This window comes from Aythya ferina, assembly GCF_964211825.1.
Source record: "Aythya ferina genome assembly, contig: HAP1_SCAFFOLD_182, whole genome shotgun sequence".
Classification (NCBI taxonomy): Eukaryota; Metazoa; Chordata; class Aves; order Anseriformes; family Anatidae; genus Aythya; species Aythya ferina.
This window is the reverse complement of record NW_028181348.1, coordinates 98,641-110,034: the sequence shown is the minus strand read 5'-3', so window position 1 is coordinate 110,034 and position 11,394 is coordinate 98,641. Positions and strand designations below refer to the sequence as shown.

Below are 11,394 nucleotides of genomic sequence, written 5' to 3'. Positions count from 1 at the left end.
TTTGGGGTGTTTTTGACGTGTTTTGGGGTCTCCGTTGGGTTTCGTTGGCTTCTCGTTGGTCGTTAATTTAAATGGGTGTGGATTGTAAGTTTTGGGGAAGATCAGGTGAGTTTAGTGTGGTTTTGGGGGGAAATTCATAGTTTTTGGTGTTTTATCTTCTGATCCCGTTCTTTTTTGGGGTGTTTTAGACGTGTTTTGTGATCTCCGTTGGGTGTTGTTGGGTTTTCCGTGTTCATCATGGTGGAAAAGTGTAAATTGTGGGTTTTGGAGAACATCAGGTAGGTTTAGGGTGGTTTTGGGGTGGATCTATGGTTTTGTCGTATTTTCTTCCAGTTTTGGAGGTGATCCGGTTCTTGTTTGGGGTGTTTTTGCCGTGTTTTGGGGTCTCCGTTGGGTTTCGTTGGGTTCTCGTTGGTCTTTAAGTTAAATGGGAGTGGATGGTGGGTTTTGCAGAAGATCATGTGAGTTTAGGGTGGTTTGGGGGTTGGATCCGTGCTTTTTGGGGATTTTCTTCCAGTTTTGGGGGTGATCCCGTTCTTGTTTGGGGTGTTTTTGTTTATTTTTTTGAGGTCTCCGTTGGGTTTCGTTGGGTTTTCCATGGTCATCATGGTGGAAAAGTGTAAATTGTGGGTTTTGGAGAAGATCAGGTAGGTTTAGGGTGGTTTTGGGGTGGATCTATGGTTTTGGGGGATTTTCTTCCAGTTTTGGGGGTGATCCCGTTCTTGTTTGGGGTGTTTTTGTTTATTTTTTTGGGGTCTCCGTTGGGTTTCGTTTGGTTTTCCGTGGTCATCCTAGTGGAAAAGAGTAAGTTGTGGGTTTTGGAGAACATCAGGTAGGTTTAGGGTGCTTTTCGGGAGGATATGTGGTATTTGGCATTTTGTTCTATTTTTTCGGTTATTTCTGTTCTTTGTTGGGTGTTTTTGGCATGTTTTGCGGTCTCTGTTGGGTTTCGTTAGGTTCTCGTTGGTCGTCAAGGTAAATGGGAGTGGATTGTGGGTTTTGGAGAAGATCAGGTTAGTTTACGGCGGTTTGGGGGGGAAATTCATAGTTTTTAGTGTTTTTTCTTCTGATCCCTTTCTTTTTTGGGGTGTTTTTGACGTGTTTTTCGGTCTTTGTTGGGTTTCATTGGGTTCTCGTTTGACGTTAAGGTAAATGGGTGTGGATGGTGGGTTTTGGAGAAGATCATGTGAGTTTAGTATGGTTTTTGGGGGAAATTCATAGTTTTTGGTGTTTTTTCTTCTGATCCCGTTCTTTTTTGGGGTGTTTTAGACGTGTTTTGATGTCTCCGTTGCGTTTCGTTGGGTTTTCCGTGTTCATCGTGGTGGAAAAGGGTAAATTGTGGGTTTTGGAGAACATCAGGTAGGTTTAAGGTAGTTTTGAGGTGGATCTATGGTTTTGAGGGGTTTTCTTCCAGTTTTTGGGTGATCCCATTCGTGTTTGCGGTGGTTTTGACATTTTTTGGGGTCTCCGTTGGGTTTCATTTGGTTTTCCGTGGTCATCATGGTGGAAAAGGGTAAGTTGCGGGTTTTGGAGAACATCAGGTAGGTTTGGGGGGACTTTGGGGGTGGATTCTTGGTATTTGGGGTTTTCTTCTCCTTTTTTGGGGTGATCCCTTTCTTTTTTTGGGTGTTTTTGACGTGTTTTGGGGTCTCCGTTGGGTTTCATTGGGTTCTCGTTTGACATTAAGGTAAATGGGAGCGGATTGTGGGTTTTGGAGAAGATCAGGTGAGTTTAGAGTGGTTTCGGGGTTGGATCCGTGCTTTTTGGAGATTTTCTTCTAGTTTTGGGGGTGATCCCGTTTTTGTTTGGGGTGTTTTTGACGTGTTTTGGGGTCTCCGTTGGGTTTCGTTGGGTTTTCCGTGTTCATCGTGGTGGAAAAGGGTAAATTGTGGGTTTTGGAGAACTTCAGGTAGGTTTAGGGTGGTTTTGGGGTGGATCTCTGGTTTTGGGGGTTTTCTTTCGTTTTTGGGGGTGATGCTGTTCCTTTCTGGGGTGTTTTTGACGTGTTTTGGGGTCTCTGTTGTGTTTTGTTGGGTTTTGCGTGGTCAACATGTTGGAAAAGTGTGAATTGTGGGTTTTGGAGAATTTCAGGTTAGTTTAGGGTGGTTTTGGGGTGGATCTATGGAATTCGGGCCTTTATTCTGTTTTTTTTGGATGATCCTGTTCTTGTTTGCAGTGTTTTTGACGTGTTTTGGGGTCTCCGTTGGGTTTCGTTGGGTTCTCGATGGTCGTTAAGTTAAATGGGAGTGGATGGTGGGTTTTGGAGAAGATCAGGTAAGTTTAGGGTGGTTTGGGGGTTGGATCCGTACTTTTTGGGGATTTTCGTTCTTTTTTGGTTGTGATCCCGTTCTTTTTTGGGGTGTTTATGACTTTTTTTTGTGGTCTCCGTTGGGTTTTGTTGGGTTTTCACTGGTCATCATGGTGGAAAAGGGTAAATTGTGGGTTTTGGAGAAGATCAGGTAGGTTTAGGGTGGTTTTGGGGTGGATCTATGGTTTTGGGGATTTACTTTCGTTTTTGGGGGTGATTCTGTTCCTTTCTGGGGTGTTTTTGACGTGTTTTGGGGGCTCTGTTGGGTTTCGTTGGGTTTTCCATGGTCATCATGGTGGAAAAGTGTCAATTGTGGGTTTTGGAGAAGATCAGGTAGGTTTAGGGTGGTTTTGGGGTGGATCTATGGCTTTGGGGGTTTTCTTTCGTTTTTGGGTTTGATCCTGTTCTTGTTTGCGGTGTTTTTGACGTGTTTTGGGGTCTCCGTTTGGTTTCGTTGTGTTCTCGTTGGTCGTTAATTTAAATGGGAGTGGATGGTATGTTTTGCAGAAGATCAGGTGAGTTTAGAGTGGTTTGGGTGTTGGATCAGTGCTTTTTGGGGATTTTCTTCCAGTTTTGGCGGTGATGCCGTTCTTGCTTAGGGTGTTTTTGACGTTTTTTGGGGTCTCCATTGGGTTTTGTTGGGTTTTCCGTGGTCATCATGGTGGAAATGCATAAATGGTAGGTTTTGGAGAAGATCAGGTAGGTTTAGGATGGTTTTGAGGTGGATCTATGGTTTTGGGGGATTTTCTTCCAGTTTTTGGGTGATCCCGTTCGTGTTTGCGGTGATTTTGACATGTTTTGGGGTCTCCGTTGGGTTTCGTTTGGTTTTCCATTGTCATCATGGTGGAAAAGGGTAAATTGTGGGTTTTGGAGAACATCAGGTAGGTTTAGGGTGGTTTTGAGGTGCATCTATAGTTTTGAGGAGTTTTCTTCCAGATTTGGGGGTGATCCCTTTCTTGTTTGGGGTGTTTTTGACGTGTTTTGGGGTCTCCGTTGGGTTTCGTTGGCTTCTCGTTGGTCGTTAATTTAAATGGGTGTGGATTGTGGGTTTTGGAGAAGATCAGGTGAGTTTAGAGTGGTTTGGGTGTTGGATCCGTACTTTTTGGGGATTTTCTTCCAGTTTTGGGGGTGATCCCGTTTTTGTTTGTGGTGTTTTTGACGTGTTTTGGGGTCTCCGTTGGGTTTCGTTTGGTTTTCCATGGTCATCATGGTGGAAAAGTGTAAATTGTGAGTTTTGGAGGAGATCAGGTAGGTTTAGGGTGGTTTGGGGTTGGATCTATGGTTTTGGGGGTTTTCTTTCGTTTTTGGGGGTGATCCTGTTCCTTTCTGGGGTGTTTTTGATGTGTTTTGGGGGCTCTGTTGGGTTTCGTTGGGTTTTCCATGGTCATCATGTTGGAAAAGGGTCAATTGTGGGTTTTGGAGAAGATCAGGGTGCTTTAGGGTGGTTTTGGGGTGGATCTATGGAATTTGGGCCTTTATTCTGTTTTTTGGGTTGATCCTGTTCTTCTTTGCGGTGTTTTTGACCTGTTTTGGGGTCTCCGTTGGGTTTCGTTGGGTTTTCCATGGTCATCTTGTTGGAAAAGTGTAAATTGTGGGTTTTGGAGAACATCAGGTAGGTTTAGGGTGGTTTTGAGGTGCATCTATAGTTTTGAGGAGATTTCTTCCAGATTTGGGGGTGATCCCGTTCTTGTTTGGGGTGTTTTTGACGTGTTTTGGGGTCTCCGTTGGGTTTCGTTGGCTTCTCGTTGGTCGTTAATTTAAATGGGTGTGGATTGTAGGTTTTGGAGAAGATCAGGTGAGCTTAGTGTGGTTTTGGGGGGAAATTCATAGTTTTTGGTGTTTTTTCTTTTGATCCCGTTTTTGTTTGGGGTGTTTTAGACGTGTTTTGGGGTCTCCGTTGGGTTTCGTTGGGTTTTCCGTGTTCATCGTGGTGGAAAAGTGTTAATTGTGGGTTTTGGAGAACATCACGTCGTTTTAGGGTGGTTTTGAGGTGGATCTATGGTTTTGAGGGGTTTTCTTCCAGTTTTTGGGTGATCCCATTCGTGTTTGCGGTGGTTCTGACGTGTTTTGGGGTCTCCGTTGGGTTTCGTTTGGTTTTCCATGATCATCTTGTTGGAAAATTGTAAATTGTGGGTTTTGGAGAACATCAGGTAGGTTTAGGGTGGTTTTGAGGTGCATCTATAATTTTGAGGAGTTTTCTTCCAGATTTGGGGGTGATCCCGTTCTTGTTTGGGGTGTTTTAGACGTGTTTTGGGGTCTCCGTTGGGTTTCGTTGGGTTTTCCGTGTTCATCGTGGTGGAAAAGTGTAAATTGTGGGTTTTGGAGAAGATCAGGTAGGTTTAGGGTGGTTTTGGGGTGGATCTATGGTTTTGGGGGATTTTCTTCCAGTTTTGTTGTTGATTCCGTTCTTGTTTGGGTGTTTTTGACGTGTTTTGGGGTCTCCGTTGGGTTTCGTTGGATTTTCCGTGGTCATCCTAGTGGAGAAGAGTAAGTTGTGGGTTTTGGAGAACATCAGTTAGGTTTAGGGTGCTTTTCGGGAGGATATGTGGTATTTGGCATTTTGTTCTATTTTGTGGGTTAATTCTGTTCTTTTTTGGGTGTTTTTGGCATGTTTTGCAGTCTCTGTTGGGCTTCGTTAGGTTCTCGTTGGTCGTCAAGGTAAATGGGAGTGGATTGTGGGTTTTGGAGAAGATCAGGTTAGTTTACGGCGGTTTGGGGGGGAAATTCATAGTTTTTGGTGTTTTTTCTTCTGATCCCTTTCTTTTTTGGGGTGTTTTTAACGTGTTTTTCGGTCTTTGTTGGGTTTCATTGGGTTCTCGTTTGACGTTAAGGTAAATGGGTGTGGATGGTGGGTTTTGGAGAAGATCATGTGAGTTTAGTATGGTTTTTGGGGGAAATTCATAGTTTTTGGTGTTTTTTCTTCTGATCCCGTTCTTTTTTGGGGTGTTTTAGACGTGTTTTGGGGTCTCCGTTGGGTTTCGTTTGGTTTTCCGTGGTCATCATGGTGGAAAAGGGTAAATTGTGGGTTTTGGAGAACATCAGCTAGGTTTAGGGTGGTTTTGAGGTGGATCTATGGTTTTGAGGGGTTTTCTTCCAGTTTTTGGGTGATCCCATTCGTGTTTGCGGAGGTTTTGACGTTTTTTGGGGTCTCCGTTGGGTTTCGTTTGGTTTTCCCTGGTCATCATGGTGGAAAAGGGTAAGTTGCGGGTTTTGGAGAACATCAGGTAGGTTTGGGGGGACTTTGGGGGTGGATTCTTGGTATTTGGGGTTTTCTTCTCTTTTTTTGGGGTGATCCCTTTCTTTTTTGGGGTGTTTTTGACGTGTTTTGTGGTCTCTGTTGGGTTTCATTGGGTTCTCGTTTGACGTTAAGGTAAATGGGAGCGGATTGTGGGTTTTGGAGAAGATCATGTGAGTTTAGTGTGGTTTTGGGGGGAAATTCATAGGTTTCGGTGTTTTTTCTTCTGATCCCGTTCTTTTTTGGGGTGTTTTAGACGTGTTTTGGGGTCTCCGTTGGGTTTTGTTGGGTTTTCCCTGGTCATCATGGTGGAAAAGGGTAAATTGTGGGTTTTGGAGAACATCAGGTAGGTTTAGGGTGGTTTTGAGGTGGATCTATGGTTTTGAGGGGTTTTCTTCCAGTTTTGGGGGTGATCCCGTTTTTGTTTGGGGTGTTTTTGACGTGCTTTGGGGTCTCCGTTGGGCTTCGTTAGGTTCTCGTTGTTCGTCAAGGTAAATGGGAGTGGATTGTGGGTTTTGGAGAAGATCAGGTAAGTTTAGGGTGTTTTGGGGGTTGGATCCGTGCTTTTGGGGGATTTTCGTTCGTTTTTGGTTGTGATCCCGTTCTTTTTTGGGGTGTTTTTGACTTTTTTTTGTGGTTTCCGTTGGGTTTTGTTGGGTTTTCCCTGGTCATCATGGTGGAAAAGTGTAAATTGTGAGTTTTGGAGAAGATCAGGTGAGTTTAGAGTGGTTTGGGGGTTGGATCCGTGCTTTTTGGGGATTTTCTTACAGTTTTCGGGGTGATCCCGTTCTTTTTTGGGGTGCTTTAGACGTGTTTTGGGGTCTTTGTTGGGTTTCGTTTGGTTTTCCATGGTCATCATGGTGGAAAAGTGTAAATTGTGAGTTTTGGAGAAGATCAGGTAGGTTTAGGGTGGTTTGGGGTTGGATCTATGGTTTTGGGGGTTTTCTTTCGTTTTTGGGGTTGATCCTGTTCCTTTCTGGTGTGTTTTTGACGTGTTTTGGGGGCTCTGTTGGGTTTCGTTGGGTTTTCCATGGTCATCATGTTGGAAAAGGGTCAATTGTGGGTTTTGGAGAAGATCAGGGTGCTTTAGGGTGGTTTTGGGGTGGATCTATGGAATTTGGGCCTTTATTCTGTTTTTTGGGATGATCCTGTTCTTGTTTAGGGTGTTTTTGACGTGTTTTGGGGTCTCCGTTGGGTTTCGTTGGGTTTTCCATGGTCATCTTGTTGGAAAAGAGTAAATTGTGGGTTTTGGAGAACATCAGGTAGGTTTAGGGTGGTTTTGGGGTGGATCTATGGCTTTGGGGGTTTTCTTTCGTTTTTGGGTGTGATCCTGTTCTTGTTTGCGTTGTTTTTGACGTGTTTTGGGGTCTCCGTTTGGTTTTGTTGTGTTCTCGTTGGTCGTTAAGTTAAATGGGAGTGGATGGTGGGTTTTGCAGAAGATCAGGTGAGTTTAGAGTGGTTTGGGTGTTGGATCCGTACTTTTTGGGGATTTTCTTCCAGTTTTCGCGGTGATCCCGTTTTTGTTTGGGGTGTTTTTGACGTGTTTTGGGGTCTCCGTTGGGTTTTTTTGGGTTTTCTGTGGTCATCATGGTGGAAATGCATAAATAGTGGGTTTTGGAGAAGATCAGGTAGGTTTAGGATGGTTTTGGGGTGGATCTATGGTTTTGGGGGATTTTCTTCCAGTTTTTGGGTGATCCCGTTCGTGTTTGCGGTGATTTTGACATGTTTTGGGGTCTCCGTTGGGTTTCGTTTGGTTTTTCCATAGTCATCATGGTGTAAAAGGGTAAATTGTGGGTTTTGGAGAAGATCAGGTGAGTTTAGAGTGGTTTTGGGATTGGATCCGTTCTTTTTGGGAATTTTCTTTTAGTTTTTGGGGGTGATCTCGTCCTTTTTTGGGGTGTTTTAGACGTGTTTTGCGGTCTCCGTTGGGTTTCGTTGGGTTTTGCGTGGTCATCATGTTGGAAAAGGGTAAATTGTGTGTTTTGGAGATCATCAGGTAGGTTTAGGGTGGTTTTGGGGTGGATCTATGGTATTTGGGGTTTTCTTCTGTTTTGGGGTGTTTTCCTGATCTTGTTTAGGGTGTTTTTGACGTGTTTTGGGGTCTCTGTTGTGTTTCGTTGGCTTCTCATTGGTCGTTAATTTTAATGCGTGTGGATTGTGGGTTTTGGATAAGATCAGGTGAGTTTATAGTGGTTTTGCCGTTGTTTCTGTGCTTTTGGGGGATTTTCTTCAGTTTTGGTGGTGATCCCGTTATTGTTTGGGTTGTTTTTGACGTGTTTTGGGGTCTCCGTTGGGTTTCATTTGGTTTTGCGTGGTCATCGTGGCTGAAAAGGTTAAGTTGCGGGTTTTGGAGAACGTCAGGTAGGTTTGGGGGGACATTGAGGGTGGATTCTTGGTATTTGGGGTTTTCTTCTGTTTTTTTGGGGGGTGATCCCTTTCTTTTTTTGGGGTGTTTTGGACGTGTTTTGCGGTTTTTGTTGGGTTTCATTGGGTTCTCATTTGACGTTAAGGTAAATGGGATTGGATTGTGGGTTTTGGAGAAGATCATGTGAGTTTAGTGTGGTTTTGGGGTGAAATTCATAGCTTTTGGTGTTTTTTTTTTTGATCCCGTTATTTTTTGGGGTGTTATCGACGTGTTTAGATGTCTCTTTTGGGTTTGTTGGGTTCTCGTTGGTCGTCAAGTTGGAAAAGGGTAAATTGTGTGTTTTGGAGAGCATCAGGTAGGTTTAGGGTGGTTTTGGGGTGGATCTATGGTTTTGGGGGTTTTCTTTCGTTTTTGATGGTGATCCCGTTCTTGTTTGCGGTGATTTTGACGTGTTTTGTGGTCTCCGTTGGGTTTCGTTTGGTTTTCGGTGGTCATCATGGTGGAAAAGGGTAAATTGTGTGTTTTGGAGAACATCAGGTAGGTTTAGGGTAGTTTTGGGGTGGATCTACGGTTTTGGGGGTTTTCTTTCGTGTTTGGGGGTGATCCCGTTCTTGTTTGCGGTGTTTTTGACGTGTTTTGGGGTCTCCGTTGTTTTTTTTTTGGTTTTCCGTGGTTATCGTTGTGGAAAATTGTAAGTTGCGTCTTTTGGAGATCTTCAGGTAGGTTTGGGGGACTTTTGGGGTGGATTCTTGGTATTTGGGGTTTTCTTCTGTTTTTTCTTCTGACCTTGTTCTTTTTTGGGGTGTTTTAGATGTGTTTTGTGGTCTCCGTTGGGTTTTGTTTGGTTTTCCGTGGTCATCTTGGTGGAAAAGCGTAAATTGTTGGTCTTGGAGAACATCAGGTAGGTTTCGGCTGGTTTTGGGGTGGATCTATGGTTTTGGGTGATTTTCTTCCAGTTTTTGGGGTGATCCCGTTCTCTTTTTGCGGTGATTTTGACGTGTTTTGGGGTCTCCGTTGGGTTTCGTTGGTTTTTCCTTGGTCATCATGGTGGAAAAGTGTAAATTGTGGGTTTTGGAGAACATCACGTAGGTTTAGGGTGGTTTTGGGGTGGATCTATGGTATTTGGGGTTTTCTTCTGTTTTTTGGTGCGATCCTGTTCTTGTTTGGGGTGTTTTTGACGTGTTTTCGGGTCTCCGTTGGGTTGCTTTTGGTTTTGCGTGGTCATCGTGGTGGAAAAGGGTAAGTTGCGGGTTTTGGAGAACATCAGGTAGGTTTGGGGGGACATTGAGGGTGGATTCTTGGTATTTGGGGTTTTCTTCTGTTTTTGGGGGGTGATCCCTTTCTTTTTTCGGGTGTTTTTGACGTGTTTTGCAGTCTTTTTTGGGTTTCGTTCTGTTCTCGTTTGGCGTTTAGATAAATGGGAGTTGTTTGTGGGTTTTGGAGGAGATCAGGTGAGTTTAGAGTGGTTTTGGTGTTTGGATCCGTGCTTTTTGGGGATTTTCTTCCAGTTTAGATGGTGATCCCGTTCTTCTTTGGGGTGTTTTTGACATATTTAGGGATCTCCGTTGGGTTTTGTTGTGTTTTCCGTGTTCATCGTGGTGGAAAAGTGTAAATTGTGGGTTTTGGAGAAGATTAGGTAGCTTTACGGTGGTTTTGGGGTGGATCTATGTTTTTGAGGTTTTTCTTTCGTTTTTGGGGGTGATCCTGTTCCTTTTTGGGATGTTTTCTGACTTGTTTTGGGGTCTCCGTTGGGTTTCGTTGGGTTCTCGTTGGTCGTTAAGGTAAATGGGAGTGGACTGTGGGTTTTGGAGAAGATCAGGTGAGTTTAGGGTGGTTTTGAGGGGAAATTCATAGTTTTTGGTGTTTTTTCTTCTAATCCCTTTCTTTTTTGGGGTGTTTTTGATGTGTTTTGGGGTCTCCGTTGTGTTTCGTTGCGTTTTCCGTGTTAATCATGGTGGAAAAGGGTAAATTGTGGGTTTTGGAGAATATCAGGTAGGTTTAGGATGGTTTTGGGGCGGATCTATGGTTTTGGGGTACTTTCTTCCAGTTTTGGGGGTGATCCCATTCTTTTTTGGGGTGTTTTTGACATGTTTTGGGGTCTCCGTTGGGTTGCTTTTGTTTTCCGTGGTCATCGTGGTGGAAAAGAGTAAGTTGTGCATTTTGGAGAACACCAGGTAGGTTTAGGGTGGTTTTGGGGTGGATGTATGATTTTGGGGGATTTCTTTCGTTTTTGGGGGTTATCCTGTTCCTTTTTGGGGAATTTTTGACGTGTTTTGTGGTCTCCGTTGGGTTTTGTTGGGTTCTCGTTGGTCGTCAAGGTGGAGAAGTTTAAATTGTGGGTTTTGGAGAACATCAGGTAGGTTTAGGGTGGTTTTTGGGTGGATCTATGGTTTTGGGGGTTTTCTTTCATTTTTGGGGGTGATCCCGTTCTTGTTTGGTGTTGTTTTGATGTGTTTTGGCTTCTCCGTTGGGTTTTAGTGTGGTTCTTGTTGGTCATCATGTTGGAAAATGGTCAGTTGTGGGTTTTGGAGAACATCAGGTAGTTTAGGGGAACTTTTGGGGTTGATCTATGGTGTTTGTGGTTTTCTTTCATTTTTGGTGTGATCCAGTTCTTTTTTGCGGTGTTTTTGACGTGTTTTGGGGTCTCCGTTGTGTTTTGTTTGGTTTCCATTGAGTTTTCTGGTGGTTGGGAGTGGATTGTACATTTAGGAGAACATCAGGTAGGTTTAAAGGTTTTTCGGGGGTTAAATCACGTTTTTTCTTCTGATCCAGTTCACTTTTGGGGTGTTTTTGATGTGTTTTGGGGTTTCCGTTGGGTTTCGTTGGGTTTTCCGTGGTCATCGTGGTGGAAAAGAGTAAATTTTTTTTTTTTGGAGAACATCAGGTAGGTTTAGGGCTGTTTTTGGGTGGATCTATGGTTTTTGGGGGTTTTCTCTTTTTTTTTTTTTTTTTTTTTTTTTTTTTTTCTCCCAAGAACCATATAAATTACATGTAAAACATTGTACATAGAGATTAATATCAAAATGCAATACACATCACGTGCACTTTAAGCTGGACTCTAGTATATGGCAAACACCCAAGGGTACATATTGCGTTGAAACCACCATTTTTTTAAATGTCATGCATACCACATAATATTCAGTCTTTTGTTTTGTATTTCTCTGATTTTATACAAATATACCAGTGCTTATTATACTATTTACTGGAAAAGAATAAAAAAATCAAATCTGTGTGCCCTCTTCAAATCAAAATTTTGTTGTGAGAGCACTGGATAAATATATATACACACACCAACAAGTGTCATAAGCTTTGCCTTTGCTGAAGGAAGATGAATAGTACAAAGAAAATCTGTCTAGTTTGTTTTACAGGCTTGTCTTTCTCAGTACGGAACAAACTGACCTCCCTGGTCTAACTTTGCAGTTGCCCATTCTGCCTTTGTCCTGCAGAGAAGAGCAAGAAAGGAACAAATCTATTTTTGCACCCCAA

General features: G+C 43.3%; 1 protein-coding gene across 3 annotated transcripts in view; it reads right to left on the bottom strand.

Moving 5' to 3' along the window:
* Window positions 1–10,953: 10,953 nt before the first annotated feature.
* The window catches only part of LOC311428907 (zinc finger CCCH domain-containing protein 11A-like), a 42,310-nt gene continuing 41,869 nt past the window's right edge, over window positions 10,954–11,394 (bottom strand). For all 3 annotated transcript variants that reach the window (XM_084540132.1, XM_084540133.1, XM_084540131.1), the window contains exon 7: window positions 10,954–11,348. In XM_084540132.1, the coding sequence (XP_084396258.1) occupies window positions 11,317–11,348 (32 nt within the window). In that variant the 3' untranslated portion in view covers window positions 10,954–11,316. The remainder of the gene's footprint in view (window positions 11,349–11,394) is intronic.